The following is a 24,970-nucleotide window of genomic DNA, read 5'->3' as shown; positions in this document are numbered from 1 at the left end:
GGTCAACGTATATGTATAATTTCTGATTGATTTACTCTTGCGATTGAAATCTTTAAAAATGGTGCAAGATAAAAGATAAATGATATATATACGTAAAGTTCATAATTTGTTAAGTAAATAAATTATGGAATAAATTATTTATTTAAACAAATAAGGATTTCTAATAAATTATAGAATCAATTTAAAAATTGGTTCCATGATTTAACATAGAAATATAATGGCCTCACGAAATCGCATTTGGCTCTTTACCTAATAATCATAATCAAGGTTATCTTGCATACCTTTGTCAAGCGATTCCGAGCTTAACTATATTTTTACATTGGAAAATCTGTGATACACATATTTTAGATAATTTGGTATTGTACTTCATTTAACTTATAATTCGATTGATGTTATTCAAGTTTCAGCCTTGACTTATATTTTTGATGTATGAAGAGGAGAATATCCTCTCAATAATTATATATGTATATATATATATATACATAAAAAAGAAAAGGAAGTAATTTCCTTACGAATTCTCGTAATGTTTAAAAAAATATTTTGTAGTTAGCATAAAAAATCCAAAATCACAAGAATAAATCATATGAATAATCATAATTCGTCAATATTATCATTTCACCTTAATCGACTTCCATCAGTTTGATAAAATCCAAATAATCGGTTATTAAAATGGAAGTGACTCAGGTTTCTCCACGACCTTGAAGATATTGGACAGTTCGTCAACTAAGGTTTCATATCGATAGGCCACTCGTATGTCTGGTACGTTGGTTCGAGTAATATCGTTACCAGCGACCCCCTCCTTTGTATAATTAGGTCCCAACCAGTATTGCTTACTCTGCAAAATAAAACACAGTCAAATTACATGGAATTTCAAAATAAACAATTAAATCGCATGGAATTTCGTCACGCCCACACTTTAAGCAAATGTATGGAATTGAGAAATGTGTTATCATTTATCACTGTAATAAGACAAAAGTTTAAAGAAGCATTAGTCCGATTTTTTAGCGTACTCGAAAGACAGGGAGAACAGATATAATTGCTCACTTTATGCGGAAAGCCACTCATGAGAACGGAATTGCGTGCTAACTCGCACATGTCACACGAACTAAGTTTCCACACTTGCGCAGCAATACTATATTCTTCCATCAGGGGTTCCTATAATAAATACATCATACATTAAATTGATTAAATAAACAGCAATAATTATTTATATGCATTAACGAATTTTATAAATTACGAAGAAAGATAATCTACATATTATTAGACTGTTTACAATACATAATAATTTCTCTTTTACCTTGGTAAAGTGAAATTGGAGAGGATCGTCTGTAGACAAGCTTATACATAGTCCCCTAGCAAGATATTCTGGAAGTGGATTACGATGATAATTAAGAAAAAGTGAATTGTTACTGAGCGGTGACATTGCGATGCCGATTTGCGCTAGGTAATATAAGTATTGAAGCACAGGAACTTTTCTGAGCAGTAAGCCATGCGAAATATTCTCCGCCATCATATAGCCACACACGAGATGTTGAACTGGTCCTGCTTCACCGCAATGAGGTCTCAAGACAAATGTATTCAAGCCTTGTTCTCTATAAAAAATTTTACATCATCAGAATATATAATGAGATAATTACTTAAAATAGAATAGAAAAATTTTATAATCAACATACGCTCTAAAATGATTAAGAACCGTCATATTCGCATAAGTGTAGTACTGATAATATCCGTATGGCGGGTTCTCTATATCATCCCATTCTGCAGGTGGATAAACATCCTTATCGAAGAGAGGATTTTCTGGCTTACTTTCATCGTCCACGGAATCGAAGCCTATTACCTGTATATAATAACATAGCGAATATAAAGCATTTAGAAACAGTAACAAAAATGAATTAAACAAAAATAACAGGAAACAGGAAAACGTACGTATTGGAGAAATTTATGTAATTCCGGATGAGAACTGGAATCATTAGTCACTTCAAAGAGTGGCAGGAAGATATTGTTGATAATCTCTTGGAAGTTCGTCATAAGCTTGTTCAGCTTAAAGATATCACTACAACATAAAGTGCAAGCAATGAGAAATCCATTAAATGTATAAGTACCACGCGTACCATGCGATAGACTTACTATAATCTAGGAATCTGTATAAGCCAACGAACATTATCCGAATAGACATCGCTCTGAATTGCCCATTTAGCTAATTTATCCCACTCTTCCGGACTCTTGCCATAGATGGAAAGACGCAACTCTGCATTCTGATACTTAGACTCCTCAAGATCGCTCGCGACCTCCTTAATTATCCGCGCAAAATACGTGCCATTTAAGTAGTTATCGGTCTTAAGAAAAACTTCACGCAAGCGGCTCTCGCCGATAGGATTGTACTTCGCGTTGAACTTGTCAAATCTGTGAAACGTATTTCTATCCTGCGTGGAAAAAAGAAAATAACGTGCAATATTTTTTTAAAAACTTCCTCGATATCTTTATGTAAACTTTTTGAAAAAATACTTACTGCATGCACGTCCAACATGTCTACGCTCAGATCATAGGTTGTCAAATTCATGGATTGAAAAACTTCGCGGAGTGTCATAGTCTCGCCGCTTTTGGAACAAGTGACCACTTCATCAGCGTGATTTTTCAACGTTTTTTTGATGAATCTAAGCAGGTGCTTTTGATTCATACACGAAGCCGCGTGTATGTGAGTATCGACCTGCAAAATCAATCATATATATACATATATATATAATAGCACAACTCAGTCATGTGTTGCTGAGATATAAGTAGAAAAGCTCAACTTTTAAAATATTATAACTTTATATATAAAAAAAATATATAAAAAAATATAGGGTGCTTTCCAGCAAGGACAGAATCAGACACTGTGTAACACAGAGAATCGTTTCATCCTCGTTTAACGTAGACAAACAACAAGGATGCAATGATTCACTGTGTTACACAGTGTCTACTTGTGTCGTAGCTGGAAAGCAGCCAATAGTCTTCTTTAATTTTCTATTTTAAAATTGCATTATTCTGTTTCTAATCTTATGATAAATATTGATCTTACAAATCATGATATTGATACATTTTATATGAATTTGAATTGTTTGTGTACAAACCTTTCTGATATTGTAGAAGTCCCTATGCGGCACGGCCTTCTGACTGGCCAGCTCCCTGAGTTCGTTTAGCAACACATGTAGCTGATACTTGGAGGAGAGGTAACTCAATCTTCGGTAACAGAAGGATTTCAAGGGTCCGTCGGCGATCATAGCGCAGAGGAGGTTCATGTCCTGGACGAAGGCCGCCAGGTCCGGATACAAATACGGAAGCGGTTTGCCGTTGGCCAGGTCCTCGTCATTGGCGAACAGGTTGAACACGCCGTTGACTGGTACGATCTTGTAATTCTTCGCTGGTGGAAATTCACATTCCCAAGGATCGCCCCGAGAAGCAGGCGCATGTACCGGATGATCTGTTAATAATTGATCGAGCTGCGTGTTAGAGAAGTATCGTTCATCGCCAAGTGTTTGTTGCCGCAGCGCTGTTTGATTTATTATGAGATAAAACTACCTCTCGCGCATGGTAAAAAGATTCTTAAGAAATAACAAGTACATGATTAAAAACAGCGTGCAACAGGAAATTCAAGGTAAGGATATTAATAGGTACTAGGAAGACCTGTCCAAGAGACATCTTTGATCAGCGCGTCGATGTCCGCGTCGGATTGACTGCCCTCGATTTCTTTCGCAATATCCACCAGCTCTTTCCCTTAAGAAATATGTAATAAAACGGGCATCGTATACTCTTCATTAACTCATACTAAAAATGTGTAGTGCTTGGCACACTAAACTAAAGCTGTGCTTTGTATGAAGTTCCGCACGAGGAGTCGCGTGATTAGATACACATCGCTGCGTTCGACGAAAAAGGAAAGAAAAAAATTTACACAACACATGTACGGATAGCTTGACGTCGTTATATTGCCATCGGCGCTTGAAGCGTTAAACGTTAATGTTAATTGCACTGGAATATTTTGTAAGATCACGTTTCTTTGGTACACATCGGACACGAGGAAAGGATATCCAACGGGAAGTGTGACTAAGGTAGATATCGAATTGGATTTTCAACATATGACTGTGAAACTGGAACCACTTCTCAATTAACGATAGATACCTTCGATGGCCTTGCGATCATCGTGATGAACTTCGTCATCCGTAGTAAGTGGTCTTTTATCGACACTACGTAAGAATCTAGACGTAATAGTGGGGAAGCTCTGCTTGGAGTTGTTCATGTATTTTTCGCGTATGGCCAATGCCTGCACCAACATCTTGGAGGCCCGTTGAAGATCTTCCAGAGGTACCTACGTATAATTTTTATAAATAAATTTTAATAAAATCGAGCCGCAATGAAATAATTTTTCGAATTAACAATATTTTAATAATTTTTCTGATTACGAAATATTCATCAATTATTACAATATAAAATTCTCTGTAATATGAAAAAATAACGTAAAAAAATATATATATATACAATAATTTGATTTAAAATTTAATAAATATTTTGCATAAAAGATTTTGATATATTTCATCAGGATTAAACTAGATTAAAGTCATCAAAATTAAATTAGATTAAAGACATTTTTTAATAGTGTAGATACAGGATGAAGGAAGAAGAGACAAATCTAGGTTAACCAAGGGTTTCATGCGCAAATCCGCAGTCCCAAGGTTTCCATTTCATACAAAATCGGTAAGGACATATTATGCATAATAGCACCCGCGAAACCATAAAATTACATCTTCACTAGATCGTTACATTTCTATCTTGCCAATTTTACTTGATAATACTTTATATTGTAATTATTTCTCAGAAAATATTTTACAGAGAGAGAGAGAGAGAGCGCTAATACATCTTTTCTGTATTTTTATCATTTGTAAATTTAATCACATAAAATTTTTATTTAATTATTATACATTTGACAAATTATAATTATAATAAGGATACGTTAAATGATAGTTAAATAGTTTTTAAATTATCTCCCCTCTCTCTCTCACACACACACACATATACAGTAAATGATAATAAATAGGATTTTCGTTAAAAAAAAGTAGTTTAAAATCATAAGGTATTTATTTAAAAAACCAAATGTAGACTAAAATTAACAGTCTGAAACTTACTCCGGAAGTATCTTCGCCGGATATGGAGACTCGTTGAAAATGAGGCACGAAATCATTTTCTTCGATCTTGAAACTATGATCGATGTCATCAGGAACTCCTGGGTGAAGTGACGGTTCATAATGACTGCGACGTTCCTCAAGATCTCTTGCAGCTCTGTTAAACAAGAAAAGAAACTATTAACTTTTTGAAAAAATTAATTTCATTATTATATATATATATAAAATAAAATTTCGCTATGTATGTAGTAAATATTTTATCTAAAAAATTCATAATTATCTTGCAAAATATCGGATATTAAAAATAATATCTCTGACGCGAGAAATATTAAAATTATTTGCAAAAGTAATTTTTTATTTAAATCTATGATAAAAATTTTTGTTAAAATATAATTTATTACAACTATTTTTTAATGCTCAATATTAATAAATGTTTCTATAATTAAAATTGACATTTAGTAAATTTTATTACTATACAAAATTTAACGAGTAATAAAATACAATATCTATATGTAATTCAAAAGCTTCAATATTCTATCTCATCCTCGTTTCACTTTAAATTAGAACAAGGAATTTTTTTTATATCATTATGCATATATTAACTGCTGCTCTGTGCAGAACAATATTTAAAATTATCTTTTACAATGCCGATATGTCGGGGAGAATTTATGACGGAGTTAATTTACAGTTGCAACAAAGGCAAATAAAATACTTTCGTGGTCGAGAGTTCCCAATCATAAAAAAAAAAGATGGTTAAATTTGAAGTGATAGATACGTTATGGACTTTTGACCTGAGGCTATCAATAAATATCGAGGCGATATTCTTTTTTTTATATGCATGTGAGCAAATAAAAACTCTGAAATATACATGTATAACCGCCCTTTAATTATTGCATCGCGCAATAATTGAGATGTTCCATTAATATGCTTGTTTTTATTATATCCCAATTTATTTCCAATTTATTATTATAGTATAGTTATATACTATCAGGGTAAGAGAGTTGCATATTAAAAATGATATATTTGGACATAAAAGAAATATTTAAATCATATTTACGAAATAAAATATTATATTTTTAAGATAATTTTCAATATATCCTTTAAATCGAACACAAAAATTAAAAAAATAATAAAATTTAATATAATTATCATATAAAATATATAGTTATAAATATTACTGATGTAGTAACAGTACAATAAAATAATTTTAAAATTCATGAGTATTTACAATAAATATCAAAAAATTCACAAAAAATTAATTTGGAGAAGAAAAAAGAATTAAAGATGGAAATTCTAAAACAATTTTCTGGAAATCCAAGACGGTTATTGTTATAAATGTAAGTTTTTCTAATTCGAAAAGTCAGTTTACTATTTTGTAAAAAAAATTAAGCAAATTACTAAATTAAATATGTATAATTTTTACTTCTAGTAATTAATTAAAAATATTATAATATAAAATAAAAGGATCCAATAATACAACTTGATTACTCTCCTTCCCCGAAAGAGTCACACATATTTAATTTATTAATTTAATAATTTAAGAAAGTAAATTTAATTTACTTTCTTTTTTCATAAAATTGTAAACTAATAATTACATAAATAACAAAAGTCTCAATTCTAATTGGCCCCCTTCTAAACACAATGACTACGCCCATGCCACCGGATTAAGTTTATAATGTGTGTTAAGCATTTTTATATATTATAGTAGTAATTTACAGCGCACTAAAATAAGAGCGATAGATCAAATCGATAATCAATAAAGTTAGCAACCAAATTGTATATTCGAGTTACGTTCACAAGAATTATAGGTATAATTCGCCATTCTGCTCTTATAATATCAAAGTACAAATTACCTCAGGAGAATCCTATTATCCCTCGTCCATCGTTTCGACTCGTTCGCGTCAGCGAACATGTTACGCGATTGATACCACTTGCTGGAGATCGATCGCTCTTACGCGCGGAATAAATCGCGATGCGAAAGCGCGAGTCGAATAACGCGACGCCAATTCGTGCCGCGCTTTTCTCCACGCTCATTTGACGCTCCCCCACGAGTTTTCACGGATACGATACATGAGAACCTATCACGGAAGACAGATTTTCAGTCTTGTAACAGTCCCGTGTAGCAATCGACAAATCACGTTCGTTTTTCCTCGATCACAATCGTAGATCAATCGTGTCGCCTGATCTTCGGTAACCCGGCCGGAAATCTTTGCGATCTTTCATGGTTAGTCGGGCGGAACACCCGATAAGTTCTCTTTATGGAAGCTGACAAGATACAGTGGGAGCAGCGTGATCCTTTTCCAGTTCTTTCCACAATCTCATGCATATATTTCACCACCCTGCTGTGTTCTGTCAAATGAACGAAATCGTTCCATCGGCTTCATTGCTGAATATTCCATAATTATTTCACGGAAAATTACATGCTTTTCTCACAAAAAATATTCTGCGTGAAATGAAAATACGCGAAGAATTTCAGAAAATACAAAATCAAATTAAATTATAGAGAAAAACGGAAAATAATATAAAATTTTTTCCGATATACTCGTATAAATAAAAATAATTTATATACACATACATACACACACACACACACACACACACACACACACACACACACACACACACGAAGAAATAGGTAGAAGCATTTTGTATATTTCTATTATGTAAAAATATATAATTTTTCTATCATTAACATTACTGCTATTTTATTTATATATACTTATATACATAAATATTCTTTTTTTTCCATTATATTTTTCATTTGTATATTTCCATTTTACATTCTATTAGTTTAGTTGACAAATAATTGTGGGATGTGGCGAAAGATGTAACAAAATTTCACGATGTAATAGCAGTGTACTATACAGTGCTGCGGTAAACGCGTTTATCACACCTCTGTATCTTCCATATACGTAATAAATCTCACTAAACGCTAGTTAAAAACTTTATAGAAACACTCTAAAAATATCAATTGATATAAAATCTATAATAACAAATTCACATCGTGTTAATGTTAACACCTACACGAGAATTATTGTAATACAAATAGACGCATGCGGTATTACATCCGTATTGATATTTTTTAGAGTGACAAAACTGCCAAAATAGCAAATGTTATTAATTCATGCACGACATGTTCGAATAAATATCGTAAAAGAAATTTATTCGTATTACCAGAGATTCTTTAAATTTCCTTCTTTTTGAATCTCTTTTTGTATTCCTTGCTAATCATCCTAGTTCTCTACGTTTAAATTCGTGAATTATAAGGGCAACGCGCAAGTAAGCGGAAATCAGTTAAATTAACAAATCTCACGGATTATAAAAAGAAAGATTCTAAATTTGAACCAAATTCTCGGAAGATCTTCGAATCGCGTATTGCACGTTTCTGCGTCATCGATGCTGTTGATGCGGTGTTTAAGCGCAAGCAAGAAGCGTCCTTCTCTTCAATTAACTCACTCGCCAGCATCGGACGATCTCGTCCACAGTGTCGTTCGCGTAAGGATTAGTGTTGCTGCAGTCTGATTATATCACGTTTTAAACGCGAGACTTCTTAGCTCGCTACATCTCTCACGCTATACCAATTACGTGGATCGAACGCGTGTTGCTGCCATTGCAGCAATACGAGAACGCTTTCAAGCTTCAGTAATGTAATTACATCGCGTGTTGAGGGGATCGATAAATCAAAATATGTAATTCCCAAATCAAGGTAAAGCGCGATTTAATGTAATCTGAGAAGAGTTCATTATACTCGTATCAGGTAAATGTTTGTTTTTAATAAACCAACGAAGCGATCAATGTAATTATCAACAGACATTGTCGATAATTGTCGAATTATAAAGGATATTTTTTGTATTTAAAAAATAATAATTAACAATTAGATCATCTTCGCGGGTTTTCCGTTACGTGACGCTAATTTTCTATGAGGACCATAGCTATATATATATACGTTAGAATATTAGACACTGCACGCCGCGATCGAACTCGATTGCCGTTTACGTCGGATCCCGGTGATTTGAAATAATCTCTATAATCATAACGATGACGGCTTAGCGTAAGGTCCATTTTCCTCGTATCTCGGATCACCGGTTATTAATACCGGTTTCGATACGAAGCACGGCGCGCGGCACACGAACCTCGTGCGAACGGTATATCTAAAACCTTTTCCGCACGCATGCAACTCTTTTGACCGTGCCGGAAGTCGCGTACTCCGCCGGGTGTACGTCCGATATCAACGACGGTCGCACGAGCACTGAGCGGGTGGCCGTGGAGGGCGGTTGATCGCGGGCAACCCCTTCGACCCATCCCCGCGCTTAGATCGAGCCGCGTCCCTCCGCGCGTTTTGCAGCGGTCTCCAATTGCATGTAAAAACGACCGATACATCGTTTCCGCTTACATGACGTAACTTCCCTACATTGTACTTCGTTTCCTTTGTCCAGGCTAAGTGCGTCACTGAAGATAGGGTCATTAAAATATTTAAAATATACCCCTTAAAATTTTTGGAGTGACTTGTCACTCTGAAGAGTGAAAGCTCACTCTAAGGCCCGGTACCGGTATATGTAAGATTAACTTTAATCTCGGTTCTCAACTTACTCTTCATCTCTTTCCAATTTTAAAATTGGAAAAAAGACGAAAACTACGTTGAACTAAGATTGAAGTTAATCTTACTCTCCTCATCTTTTTCTAAATTTAAAATTGGAACAAGATGAGGAGTAAGTTGAAACGAGATTAAAGCTAATCTTTTACATTTGCGGAACCGGGCCTTAAAAATTAAAAACTGAACCACTCTGTTTCAAGACGGGCCCAATTTTCACCGTGTAGAGTGAGATTCAATTCTAAAGAATTTAAAGAGTAGCGTGATACGGGCGCGTATTAATTATCGTTTACTTAATTATACTACTTAGGCCCTCCAGTAGTTTATCTATTGTGTTATTTATTGTTGTTATTTCTCTCAAAATATAATATTATCACCGTTACAATATCGCTTTTCGCTTCAATACCGTTGAAGTGAGTACTTCTAGTTAAAAACAACACATAGAAATATGAATGGGAAGAAACTACCTTGAATAAGCTTAGTAGGCTTTTGTTTTACGACGGAGATCAGTTACAATCGATTTTTAAAGCATAGATCGTTATACAGAGTCGCAACAAGGTCTGTGTTTGACAATTCCAAAAGCGCGTCTCATCTCTCAGTAAGCTATTTGTGTTGTTTGAGATTTTATCAGTTCTTTTCACAGCTCGCGGATCAATCTTTTTCGTCAAACCTTTACCTACTGGGATACTTCTATTTTTAAATAAGCATTAACGATTATGACATACATTTCGAATTGAATTATCGTGTTACATTAAGCATCTCGAGGCCAAACAGGCATACGTCCCGCGTTGAATTATTGATCGCAGCTTTATTGGCTGCGACGACGAGAATTCCGTTCACGTCGACGACGACGACGATTTTATCGGTGATCAACGGCCGTCTCAAGGTAATCCGCAGTTTTCGTGCAATTGGTAAACAAAGATTGCGTAGTCGATCTAAATAACGCGCGAATGCGCTCTTTTTTCCCAATACTTATACGCTGTAAGTATATAAATATAAATGTATTTGCAATCATATGTGCCATATTTATAAATAATAGTGTATACTCAGTCAAATCTGCGGAGACAGGGTCTCAGCGCTAAGACAAGCGCACCGAAATGCGAAAATATTTCACTGCTCGTTCTTCATATAGTTTTTACTAAACAATTGATACTGTAATTTAAAATACGACGATCAGTCGAGAGAAAGAGACAGAAAAAGAGAGAGAGAGAGAGAGAGAGAGAGAGAGAGAGAGAGAGAGGGAAAAAGAAAAATTATCATTTATTGAGCACTTTGGAAAATCCTCTTAAGCGCTTTGGCAAAAATAAATACATAGTTAATTAACAAATAAAAAAGAATAAAGCGCATAAAACCAGGTTCACAAAGTGAACTGAAGTGCCAAAGTGAAAGAATATAAAAATATAAGATAAAAAAAAATGAAAAACTTAAACTAGGTAAAGTTGCTCTAGAAACATGAGGAAATGCGAGAAAAAAAATAATGAGATGAGAGTACTTTAAAAATTGTTGCACAGCAAGTAGTTATAAATAAATAAAAAGCAAGTCGAGAGAGAGAGAGAGAGAGAGAAAGAGATTTATGAAAAATAATATAAATAATATATGTTACACAGTTCCTCTCATTTTTATAAATTTATAATTAAATTTTAATCCATAAATAAATTTTGCCAATAATACCGTTTAATTAATTAAATTAAAATTTTATACTCAAATATTGTATTTCGAACTTAATTATGTATTTTAATCAAACTATCGTACATATTATACAGACAGATAAGCACAAAATGTATGAATATATAATCGGTAACGCACCAGCAGTGCTGCTGCTAACATATAATGTATCTAAATTTAGAATTCTCTATATCCTTACAGAAATTTAATACTGTAAGGCATCGATTAATTATTTTGAGTATGTAAAGCACTAATTACTAGTGTTTTCCATATTCAAAATAAATAATTAATTATTATTTTCCAGTATTAAAACTCCATAAAAGATCCTATATATAATAATTCTCATATTTCCACAATATTATCAAATTAGAAATCCAGCCAGTGTGATTTCTTTCAATACTGCGCCGAAACAATACTGAAATAATATTAATATTTCATTATTATAGTTTTTGTAGTAATTCTCAGTAATAAGTTTCTCTAAAGGTATAACACAAATTCTATACATATAGATACAATATAAATAAAATAGTCGATTGTTGTTACTAAAAGTAAACATTTTCGAAAATGTACAAAGCAATTCAAAAGACGTAGGAACTCGAAGGAGCGCAGAACCGTCTCACTGAATAGCAAATGCGACATTTCTCGCGCAAAATTCGCAAAATGTCTGCCTTGGCCGTTCCAGTCAAGACGTGGGCGGCGTGACCTACCAGTCTCTATCTATCCGTTTATATCCTTCACTCGGATCTACATAATACATCACGGTACTGGTAAAATTATCTAACGACGATAATAATTCCGAACTGGTTCGCGCGGACGCAAACCTGGCGAACATTGCCGAGTTGGCATTCTCTATTAGTATACATAAAACATCGTATATAAAACATTTTCTCATTATTATGCCATGACACAGGAAGTGGAACAGCTATCCCTAAGCGTCGTATCAACGTCCAATTATCGATACTATAGCCAGTATTCACAGTCTGTCTTTTTATTTCAAGACTGTCTTAAGTAACTCTTTAAGATGCTAATACAGCTCTGTGGCCGGTATTTACAATCAATATTCTTATATTTAAAAGACTGATCTAAGTACAGTCTTAAAATATCACAAATCAATCAAAAATCCATATTAGCATCTTGAGACGATCCCAAATATAAGACTTAACTATATGAATATTGCCCTGTGATTGATTCATGACATTTAAGGCTTTATTTAAGGCTTCACTCGGTCTTAAATATAAGAACCTATATATAGGACTATAAATATCGGCCTATAACTACAATAAGCACAGCATCCCTGATAATCATATTAACTATTTACAATAATTTATATCACACAAATATAATCAAAGTATTCCTTGAATGTCTCGGATTTTCTGACAAATAAATTAATTTTTCTCCCTTATTGTCACTAAATTCCCGCTAAAAACTTAAATAAGAATTAAAGAGTAATTGATATTCCTTCAACAGAGAAGCAGGATAATTCTGAATATTCTCGGTAGAAATATTCTCACGTTTAAAAATCGATCTCAGTGCTGTGCAAAAAATAAGCAGTCGTCTATGCGTTTCTTAATTTCTGTAAAAACCTCCGAACGGATTATGATAACATTACTCGATATGATCGATTCCACGCGACATTTAGACATGCTATGTCATTTTGAAAACAAAATGTTTACATCGTTTAAGCACAATATTTTTTTAAACGTATCCTAACCTTTTGGATGAGGTAATTTTTCCAAATATCCTTAAAATTACTATTCTAAAAAATTTCAGTTTATATTCCTATCGGTTTTCACCAAATTTTAATTCAAAATGTCTGAATCTTAAATACCCACATTATTAACACCCTGTATAGTGATCTATAACACTTGGTTTTACTAGATACTCGATCGCGTACGTGTATTACTTCGTACATACAGCCAAGTACTTTATACCCTTCGGTATAACGATAATATTTTAGTACCTTCCGTACAGTCGTAAATATATCGCGATCTCAGCTTTATAGCCACCTGCTTATCGGTGTCGTTCTATCCCTTGAAATTAACTTCTTTCAATGCGAAATAATTATCTAAGATAATTATTTAAACTTACTAACATGAAATTATCTAACCTAATTGAAATCAATCCATCTATTTGAAATATAATTTTAACACAAATTCTACACGTTAGGAATTGACCTATCAGATTGATGTAAAATATATGTTGTTTTCCCCGAACAAACTTTATATTAAATAAAGTTTGAAGATTTTTGAAAAGGCCATTGCACAATTTCTCTCTAAATAAAAAGGAAAATATACTAAAATACTTTTCTTTTCATCTCAGAGACAAATTGTTCAATGCCCTTTTCAAAAAAACTTCAAACTTCATTCAATATAAAACTTGTGGAAAAACAGCAAATCTGGTCTTTAGGGCATAATGACTTCTCGCAAAAATAATTAATATTTTTTCAACTTATACATATAATAAATACAACAACTCTTTCGCGTCAATATTATATAATTAATAACTTTTTTTCGATTTATATTATTCGGATCGGTTTGGTTCTAGCTGGCATCAATTTTCGCGAGAATATATTTCGATCAGAATGTATTTAAATCGGAATTATTTACAAATTAAAATATAAAATTTAAGAAACTAAAATATTTTACATATATCAGATTATAAATATAAAATTATAAATAATTTCATAATAAGAGTCTTTACTTAAACCGATTTGAATTGCATAAACCAAAAAGCGCTGTAAAAATACATGCAATCAGAATTAATGCTCACTTGACGGTCAATTGTCGTTGGATCAAAAGCTTCTTCTCGATCTGTTCGATCGGGAATTGAGGTACTTCATAAGGTGCCGAAATCTCATTTGGCAACTCGTGAGATGCAAGCCTCAAGCTACTGCTGGTGCCTGCAGCGTTAGCAGCACCCTCGATGCCAAAAACTGGACTTTCACTACCTGCAGCAGAAATAAAAAATTTTGTTCAAATGAGATTCGCTAATAAAGAATAATCTGCATAATCTGTTTACCCAGGATAACCTGTTACAGTTTATTGAAAATATCTTCCCTACTATAAAAATTTAAAAACACAAAATTCTGAACCAAATCAATAACACACATTTATTTTTAGTTAAATGTAAGAAATTTTTAATTATTTTATTTTGATGTTAACAATATTATTGTACTTCAACATACTTTATTGCTTTTTTATCACATACTCCTCTTCATACACTCCAAAATTTGCATATACAAATATAAATATATTATGATCTTAATTAAAAAAAATAACATGTGAAAAGCATACGTGTGTTTAGTTAGAAAAGCACGTATTGTTATAAGTGATATTAAAATGTGATAGAATTTGATGATTTCTTGAACATCTTACTGTACTACAATTTATACAAACATAAAGATTTATTATACATAAATATTATGAAATTCTCATGTATTTTATATTTTTTTATCTTTAAACACTTTTTCGTTTCAAGATAAAGAATATAAAATAAATAGCGATTAAAATTGGAGGAAGACTGAAATTCATAATTATCGATTTACCATTATTTACATAGTCCGTGGCTTGTCCCGTTTTCTGCAACCACTCGGTAACAGAATTGTGCTTGTACACGGCAAGAATTTCATTCTCATTTCCCATTTCGAAAATATCAATCGTTTTCGTCAATATGAACTGTTAACGTTCCTGCAATCATTTTTCAGTTTTACGTTATATCTGTATTTATGCGATTCCGTCATTCAAAATACTCGAAATGATCGATCGTTTTGAACTCGCTTGAAGATATTATACGTAGATAAGAAACTTAAGATAATATTATAATGTTTATTAATTATGATAATTAATTACATAAGAAACTCAAACTAATTTAATTTAATCTGACAAATAGATTTGCCTTAGTTGACCGAAAATACAAGTTTTCATATTAGAATCTCAAAAAGTAACAATTCATCATCAAACATCTACAAATATGAAGCAGCGCCTGACCGTCAACTAGTTATAAATGCAATTAATAAGTTACTGCTGTAATTAGTAACTGCCAGTTCACAGAATTTAAATGGAACAAGCAATTAGCGATTGATCATGATTTCAAAATACAAATAGTTAATAATTGTTGGTGAAGAATTATATAAAATACATCATCAAATTTTCTCTCGGATGCCATAATACATATCCTAAAAATTTTTTCGTGCTGAATCAACAATGCCATTGAATTTGTGTAGCACATCAGAATCTTAAATAAATTGAGATTAAATAGGCAAAAAATTTTTATTATTTTTAACACTTTTTATGGTAAAATTTATTTCTAAATAATAAAATCTACTATAAAGGTATCTAAAAATATAATTAAAAAATTTTCGAATAAATTTTAATTCATCGTATGACTTATTATATCATTAAGTTATGTTGACTATTTGAATAATTACACACCGATTTAAAATTTAAACAACCAGAATTAATAAAAATAAGTCATATGATCATAAACTAAAATTCATTTAAAAACTCTTGAATTGTGTGTGTGTGTTTAGATTTTCGATGGACTTTATATAAAAACCAGTTTTTGTTTTGCCATAAAAAGTATTGAATATAATAAAAATGTCATTTTTTTTCTATTTCATTATTTATTAAAAATCTACCATTGGTGGATTCAGAAATTTTTCAAGAGGTGAGGGCATTGGCGTGTCGCAAGCGAAATTTTTTTTTATGCCAAATATGTATGCGTGAAAAGTAGAATATTTGAATTATTAGTGATGTGTTACATTGAAAGTATCATTTAAATGTACAATTTATAAAACGTTTTATTTAAAATTATATGTATATTAGCAAGAAAAAAATAATATAATGGAATCTATATGTATTTAATTATTAATTATCTATACAAATTTTTTTAATTAAAAAATATTTTTGAAATCAAAATTGTCTCATTAAGCATTTAGGAAATATTTAAAAAATATGTAACACTTTACACCAATATTTTTGAAAAAAAAGAGTCATGCCCCTTCCTCTCTCTTCTTTTGATCCGCTAGTGAGTGCTAAATTCGGTCAACGATATCGTGTTCAATGTGAAAAACTTTTCGGAATATGTACTGTGATATTTTGAAAAAAAAAATTTCTTTCGTCAAACTGTGTCATAAATTGCCATAAATAATTCTTTTCGATCAATTGCATGATTGATGCCGGTTAATTCTAATCGAATACTATTTTGACACTCTCATTCTAGAGAGGGTCAGTAGTCTAACAATGATGGCACTTCCGCGAGAGACATATCATTCTCCCACGATATGACCAATGAATCAATGAGCTCGCCGCGACCCTCGACAAATTTACAAAGAGCCGCGGTACCGAGTTATTAATAGAATGTAACGCGGTGTGCGATGACGAGTACCGTTGTTTTCGTTCGTCAAACCAACGATTGTTCTCGTCTTTGACGCTGCTGCGTGTTCGCCGCGAGGGTAACTGGAACCTATATGGATTCTAAAACGACAGACAAAAAACTGTTATGACGAATTCGTTGCAAATCTCACAGATTTTATAATCCATGTACAATAAACAGTACTACATTTACGCCTGAGAACATGAATTGAGGTTGCGTGGGAGATAATTAGATTACGCCTGTACACGATTTCTCTGCGTCTAATTTGCATGAAGTTGACACAATTGGCATGAAATTGGACGCTATTCTTGTAAACTATGTAGGTGGATTATGTAGATAACAAGTTAACTATACTTTCTTTTACATTCCATGGTGTGATGTTATTTTGTTTTTCATTCTTTTCAGTAATTTTCAAATTTCTTTTTTCGTAAAAATTGCACTAATTTTGATATTAGACTTGTTACACTATTAATATTTTAATAATAATGTTATTATAGATTTAACAATAACGTTTATACGTACATTTATACGCTTTATATGCAAGTAAAAACTACGATTATTTATAGCTTAACAATCACAATTAACACCTAAAAATCTCTGTCCTAAAAAAAGATTTGTAGCTCTGTCTTAAAAATAGATTTACAAAATAAAATGACAGGCTCAAACATTCCAACGTGAATCAATAGCAAACTGTCGGCAGCAAAAATTCACGGCACGATGTCAACAAGCCTTTCGTCCGAGCATCAACGATGGCGGAGATGAAAACGTTGGCTTAAACTATAAATAGTTGACCCGAAGAAATATTCCCAGATCGCTTTCCCACAAGGTCGGTACTCAGAAACCACCGTTTTCCAGCGTTTTCAAATGGTGATTCATGCGCTTAACAAGTCCACTTGTTCATGTATGAGTTAAGATTTCACGAAAAACGGAAATTACTCGCAGCGTAGAATCCTTTTGATAAACGTGCAATTTGTTCTTGGATTTATAAAACCGTTATACGGATTTCTTTTCATATCCCGGATTTTTTCACGTGTAGCTTCTGCACGCAGAATTTCATTTGAACCGCGTGCGAGATAAACGCATATTGCCGTTTGCTAATTAAGAAGATGTTATTTTCAGACCATTTCTGCGTAGCGAAAAAAATGTATATTTTAATTTATCAACGAATCTAGATCGAAAAAACAATTTACATTTTCAGTCAAGTGTATTCCTGGAACGCTGCATACGAATGGTTCGAAAATATTTTATAAAACAAAATAAATATAAAAGCTGGCACACTTCAATTCGCAGTTATTAAATTTATATCAATATCTGGATAAAAAGACAAAAAAGCGTTACGAACACCTGCGTAAGTGATTCGAGTGACTTATAAAACAAGGGAATACGTTATGTAGAATTATATTCCCCTTCGCAAGATATATTATGAATCATGTCGGCAACCTATATCTGCGATAGGTCTTTAAATAACTGCAGATGCTAGAATAACATATCCGAGTGTTTGAGAATAATAAAAGAATTATCCGATTTATACCGACAGAATTAATGTCTATAAATATCTCTATAATTCTTTTATACCCTATTCGCTTTGCGTTATCAAAGTCGATATTCGCGGTATTGAAGCTCCGAGAGAAAACGACACTCGAATTAAATCTCGCACGGAATGTTATAAATTGATTGCTCGTCTCAGCGAGTCAAGTGTATCTACGCTGTTTATTTACAACGATATTGATAATAAGACTACCGTTCTGACGCAAATGATAATTAGTTGAACCATAGTGATACATCTTATCAACGCAGTATCGAAAAAGCGAAAGGGCCGCATATTTATTATCGCGTAAATGAACGTTCTTGTCGCAATGTGAGATGTTTACTTGGCGAGTGACTTTCATGAGCGATCGACACATTTCAGGAGCGTGTTACATCGACATCGATTAATGCCAACTCTGGTCAACTGGATCTTCTTGCTCTGTGATATACGAGCTGCTCCATAACGTAGAAGCAAACAGCATTATTTTTTACAGCTATAATAATTCTTTTTTTTTTGTGAATTGTCGAAAGAGACCATCGACCGTGTCATATTTAAAAATGTTTTGACTGTAAATTAAAATTCTAAAAGGAAGATTATTTTATATAATGTACGCATATATAGATTGTGCGCAATAAATGATAATTTTTTTATAATAGGATTTTATTTGTGAAAATAATGTCGAATATTTCATTCTAGGGTCCCTTCTTTTATATTAGTATAGTTGGCGTCCGAACAGTAAAGATATTTTCGTTTGATACATAATACTTAATTTTTTATCAAAAATCATATTATTTTTGTCAAAATAATACAGAAACAACAGAAAAAAATTATAAAATTTTAGCACATATTTCTTTAAATAGTGCTAAGTAAGCATTTACTTACAGTAAATATTTATTTTTAATACAATATTAATTAAATTAATAATTTCATATCAAATAAATATACGTTTATATTTAGTAAATATTTATTTAGAACTATTCAAACAGATATTTGTTAAAATTTAATGTTTCCTTTTCAGTGTACTAATCGGTAAAATATTCAAACATTCCTTATTATCATAGCATTTCTAACTTACTATTACTAAATATTAGTCAAGATTACTTAAGAAGTAAAGAATGTCTCAAACATTTCGAATTCCGAGATCAACTAACAATAATAGAGAATTCTCAAAAGCATATAACGATTTATTTTAACTGTAAATTCCAGATACCAAGTACCAGTAATACCAAGAATTGGACAAATCGCACGATCGATGCAACGTAAATTTAACATTTCTCTGAATAACACACAAACTTGCGAGGTGCAATCCGTGAGATTCTCGAGGGTCACTCAATTCGTATGATGTTTTATCTGTCACCGAGAAGTTTATAACAACTTCGCTCCACGGGAAAACGGAGCACGACGCGTGATGCGAGTTCGCTCTCGAGAACTCTTACTCTCTCCCTCGAAAGAGAGAGAAAACTTTACTGCGTGTGTTTAGTCGACGACGCGTCGGGGGGCACTGACCATATACTGACTGGTCCGCGAGTGTCGAATGCACTGACTATGTCAGGGTGAGAAGGGAGGGAATACTTGATAATATCTTGGCGGCGGAACCGCATCGAGGAATCCGCGTGTATACATACTGCTACGTAGGCTCGCGCCACGCGCGACGCACACGCGTGCGGAGCCGCTCGTGCACGCGATACGAATTAGCTCGTTATTAAGACTATAATTATTTAATAAGACTATGCGCTCGTATATAAAATACAGAACAACATAAAGAGTAGTAAACGAAGTATCTTTTAAAACCGTGCTGTGAATATCCAGCAATGGAAGCCTTAAACGGTCAAGCAAGCTGGATCTTTAGTATTTAAATTTGGTATTAATTTATGTATATATATATATATATATATATATATATATATATTCGATATAAACAGTTTGAAACATTAAAGCTTATGGCAATGTTATAGTAAAAAGAAACAATTGGAAATAAAATTGGAAAATAAAAATATTTCTGATATTAAAAGCATAATTAAAAAATTAATTTTACAACTAAATGCTATAAATAAAAATGAATTATTCAATACTGACTATAAAAGAAAACTAATTGTTTTAATCGGTCATATGGGAAAATTAACAAAAGGAACAAGTACAACTTTTTGTAAATCGTTCATCCCTTTATAACAAAAATATAATAAATATTATAAAAATTATGAAATAATTTCAAGCAAAAAAATAACAATTGGAAAAAGTTGTGTAGGTGGTGTTTTTTGTCACCTTTCCCGTAAAATCGATTGGCAAAAAATCAGTTTCTCTCTACAGTTAATATTTAATAATTCGTTTATATAATAATTAGTTAAAAAATTGATGTTACATTTTTTATAAAATTCTTTGTTAAGAATGTTTTCTCGTTCTCTATTTCTAATAGTTTTGCTTTTCCTGCTAAGAAAAGTGATTACTCAGTTTATCTTTTTTCTTTTCAATAACGATTTATCTTTAACAAAGTTTTATCTTTAACAAAAAATTTACTTGATAATATATATATTCTTAAAGTATACTTATTACAAAAGACCCCGCACGTTTCATATAAAAAAATGACCTGAGTCAAATTGTTCCGTTTTGAGATATGTTTTACTTCTTGTGATTCTAAACAATGTCTCCATTGCAATATTCACATAAAATCAATAGAAAAAAGATAGCGCTTTGAAATCACAGGCTTTGAGTGCCGCCATACCTCCTTAAGATAACGTGATGCTTTCTTTTATGTGTAATAGCGATATACACAAGAGAACACTAACAAAAATGTTCATTGTTCGGAATCAACGTTAAAAAAACTGTAGATTCCATATGACTGTGTACAACCAGTGTGCGCACCGCAGGCATATGAGAGAAGTCATCATGATCGGTTACGAGCTACAGGACTGAGGAGAAGGAGGTATACATACGCAATGTATTCTTGAATGTATGGTAATTTCTCGCGCATACACACACATACGTGTATACATATAGAATATATTACTCTTAAAACTCAATTTTAGTGTAACTCATCAGAATGTAAGACGTAAACCGATAATTATTGCACATGTAAGACTGGTGCAAAAACTTGGGATGTTGCATTTATATAACGATTATATGGTTTTTAGACTATACACGACATCAGCTTAATGTGAAACATCCGAGTAGTTTTAAATTGAATTAGGAATGTTGATAGGAATGATCAAGAATAGGACGATATAGATAAGTAGGTCGAACGTGAGAGGCGAGGAGACTCACGACAAACGTTGTATATCTATTATACCTATTACACATAAAAGAAAGCATTAAGTTATCTTAAGGTGGTATGACAGCACTCAAATTCTGAGAATTCAAAGCACTATATCTTTTTATGCAATGATTTTATCTAACGTAGCAATGGGGAGACACTGTCTCCCCATTGCTACATTAGATAAAATCATAACAAGTACAACATATCTCAAAATGGAGCAATTTGACCAGGATAATTTTTTCATATGAAACGTGCGGGGTCCTTTGTAATAAGTACACTTTAAGAATATATATATTATCAAGTAAATTCTTTGTTAAAGATAAATCGTTATTGAAAAGAAACAAGATAAAAACTGAGTAATTACTTTTCTTAGCAGTAAAAGCAAAACCATTAGAAATAGGACGAGAAAACATTTTTAACAAAGAATATTATAAAACATGTAACATCAATTTTTAACTAATTATTATATAAACGAATTATTAAATATTAACTGTAGAGAGAAATTCATGTACTAAAAAAAAGTTTATTTTCCTCTGAAGAATATTTTTATATTAGAAATGTGATTTTTTTATCTTATTTTCAAAATTATTCTTTTTCTTACTGCTGAGAAATTAGTGATTATATATCTAGTTACTTTTCTTTTAAGTAACAATTATTAATAAAGAATTTTCTTGATAATATTCTCAAAATATATTTATTATAAATTTTAGAGAAAAACTCGTTATATACTTAAAACAAAAATTTATTTTCCTTTGAAGAATATTATAAAATTTTACCAGCGACTTCATAACGAGCAAATCAAATTTATTTTAATTCAATAGTCTTCATTGAAATATTCAACTTACTGGAGAATTCAGAATATATTTTAAATACATTCATCGCCTGTGGTAAACTTATGAATTTGCGAATAAACTTTTGAAATATTTGAAATAAGTAATATTTAAAGTCGGGAGTCACATCATCACATAACATCAATACCTATACAATTTCACATAAACATATTTATATAAAAAAGATATAACGTGCTCTTGATATCCGAGACACTACTATATGTCTCTTAATATACAGTACATACGTAGGTATATTTTTCTGTGTGTACATTTTAACAAAAAGAAAATACAATACTCGGACTAGACTAAACCCTTTGGGATTTATGCATCAGAAAATATGCATCTATGGAAAGTCTTTTTGAGGAACATTCTGGATGGTACTACACTGAGAAAAGAAAGTAGTTGATTTAAAAAAAATATTAGTTGACTCTACTAAATATGGCTGTCAAGGAAATATTTGTTAATTCAAAGATATGTCATGTCGAAATAAGTGAAACAAATGTATATTTGACTCAAATACATTAATATTTCGACTAAACAAATCATAACCAACTAAACGTATTTAGTTCAGTTAACAACTTTTTTTTCCTCAGTGTATGATTTTGAAGTACTATTCAACATTAAAAAAAAAACTAACATTCAAGTACAGCAATTTGATCAAATTTATAGGCACGTGGGGACGTAAGGCCATGAAACTCGGCGAGATTTTTGGAACTGGATTCATGCCACTTGCCCATAATATCGATGTATTAATGTCTGACTTATTCATGACTTGCTACACGCGCATAGATACCAAGGAAACTTGGCACAAACACCTCGCAACGCACGACAGCGAGCGAAACGTGTGTTAAGTACGCACGCTGGTATTTTCAATAATAATATATTCGCGGACGCTATTACGCTCGGTATGATCAGTATGTATATATATGCTTATTCTTGTGACCCACATCTCACGGTGCGACACACACGATCATTATATATTATACATGCGTATTTGCGTAGGTGTCCCGAAGCACAGATTACACACAAACGATAAAACGACTGAAGGGACGTACATGAAAGGCCATCTATTGTTAACAATTATACAGATCATAAATAATGCGCGACCGTTTAAAAAACACTTTTGTAACTCCAGGAGAGCTTTAATAAATATAAGGTATATATTTTCCATCTCGCCGCGCCTCGAGCGTTGCACATTTATCTTCCCCTTGTCTTGTATTCGATATTCGCTTAAAACATAAATCTAACACTGTTATAAAGCGGTGTTATCGGCAATTTAACGTTTTAATTCATGCCTCGCCAAGAAGAATTAATCGATAAAAAAAATAAGTCTTAGACATTTTTTTTAAATCTTATAAAAATATAATAGCTGATATTAACTCTATCAGAGATTTCTTATAAATAAACGATAGAGTGGCAATCAATATCAGTTAACAATACAATCAATATTTATGTCAATTTATATTACATAAAGTGGTTATATCAAAGACAGTAAATCTTCGTACTGTCCAAATAAAACCTGACACGTATTTCGAAATTTAAATTATTAATTGTTAAATTAATTATTAAATGTAAAAATCAGGGACACGATAAAAAATGAGCACAATTTTTTCGATAAATAAATATTAATTATTTTTCACTGTAGTGCATTGTAATGCACATTATTTCCTTTTTAACAAATGGCAAACTCGTGAATTGCTTTAACGTGTGATGCAATCTTACTGATTTAATTACGGTGCCATTCTTGTAATGCTGAACGATTTTCACGTGCTGCGAACGCAGCAGCTGAACTAATTAGTGTTTACTGTCGCGATTCGCGCAAGGAATTCCCTCCAATCGGTGTCACCGATAACCACGAACCATGAGAATATTACATTCCTGGAACGAAATATCTTCACACATATACGTTTGAACTTTTGCTTGAAACCAAATTGATCAATTTCATAAATTAGAACAGAACAAATTAATGAAATTACGAACTAAACATATTACAAATTATTCTGGCGTTAAATGAAGAAATTGATAAAAAAAAAACAGAATTAATCAATTAAACTTCAGAAAAGCTAATCAGTTTAAATTCATTTATTAAACATACTTATTCAAAATTTTAATTTAAAAAAAGTGTCACCTAATTTAACCGACATCGAGTGCGTTGAAGAATGATTTCATTTAATATATTCATATTTATCTATATTTATATTATGTACTTACACACATGTATGCATATTTTTATTTATTTTTGTACTGCTTTTTTCAATAAATCATTTCCAAACATTGAGATCTCTCTGCTGGGATCTTTCGACCTTGACATTTAATGTCCAGAATGAAATCTTGAGTTAGCTGTACATTTTGAATGAAATAGGGGTCACTTTTGGCGCAGAGAAGACCTTCAAAGTGTAGGTAATTTAAAACTATATTCTCTATGCAAATGGATATCAAGATAAATTACAAAAATTTTTTAAAAGTAGTTATTCGCCTGTGTCTTACAATATATCAGATAAATAATCAACGTCTTATCAACGCTCATGTTTAATGTTAAATCTTATATTTATTCGAATGTGTTTTCCGTTTTATTTCCAG

The 24,970-nt window shown here is 32.0% G+C and overlaps 1 protein-coding gene across 7 annotated transcripts in view; it reads right to left on the bottom strand.

Moving 5' to 3' along the window:
• AMPdeam (AMP deaminase) overlaps window positions 1-24,970 on the bottom strand; it is a 40,299-nt gene that overhangs the window by 4,712 nt on the left and 10,617 nt on the right. For 2 of the 7 annotated variants that reach the window (XM_018538068.1, XM_018538118.1), the window contains 12 exons: window positions 14,179-14,356; window positions 5,157-5,310; window positions 4,156-4,342; window positions 3,655-3,753; window positions 3,111-3,460; window positions 2,510-2,707; window positions 2,128-2,423; window positions 1,927-2,053; window positions 1,674-1,837; window positions 1,298-1,592; window positions 1,045-1,155; window positions 665-835 (listed from right to left, as the gene is read on the bottom strand). In XM_018538068.1, the coding sequence (XP_018393570.1) occupies window positions 665-835; window positions 1,045-1,155; window positions 1,298-1,592; window positions 1,674-1,837; window positions 1,927-2,053; window positions 2,128-2,423; window positions 2,510-2,707; window positions 3,111-3,460; window positions 3,655-3,753; window positions 4,156-4,342; window positions 5,157-5,310; window positions 14,179-14,356 (2,330 nt within the window). Of the gene's footprint in view, window positions 1-619; window positions 836-1,044; window positions 1,156-1,297; window positions 1,593-1,673; window positions 1,838-1,926; window positions 2,054-2,127; window positions 2,424-2,509; window positions 2,708-3,110; window positions 3,461-3,654; window positions 3,754-4,155; window positions 4,343-5,156; window positions 5,311-7,006; window positions 7,543-14,178; window positions 14,357-14,953; window positions 15,064-24,970 lie in introns of those variants that run through there. The other 5 variants (XM_018538085.1, XM_018538076.1, XM_018538102.1 and 2 more) reach the window with 5 other exon arrangements.

The sequence above is a fragment of the Cyphomyrmex costatus genome, unplaced genomic scaffold (assembly GCF_001594065.2).
Source record: "Cyphomyrmex costatus isolate MS0001 unplaced genomic scaffold, Ccosl1.0 scaffold101, whole genome shotgun sequence".
Taxonomy (NCBI): domain Eukaryota; kingdom Metazoa; phylum Arthropoda; class Insecta; order Hymenoptera; family Formicidae; genus Cyphomyrmex; species Cyphomyrmex costatus.
The sequence above is the reverse complement of the archived record's forward strand: the minus strand, read 5'-3'. Positions and strand labels throughout refer to the sequence as shown.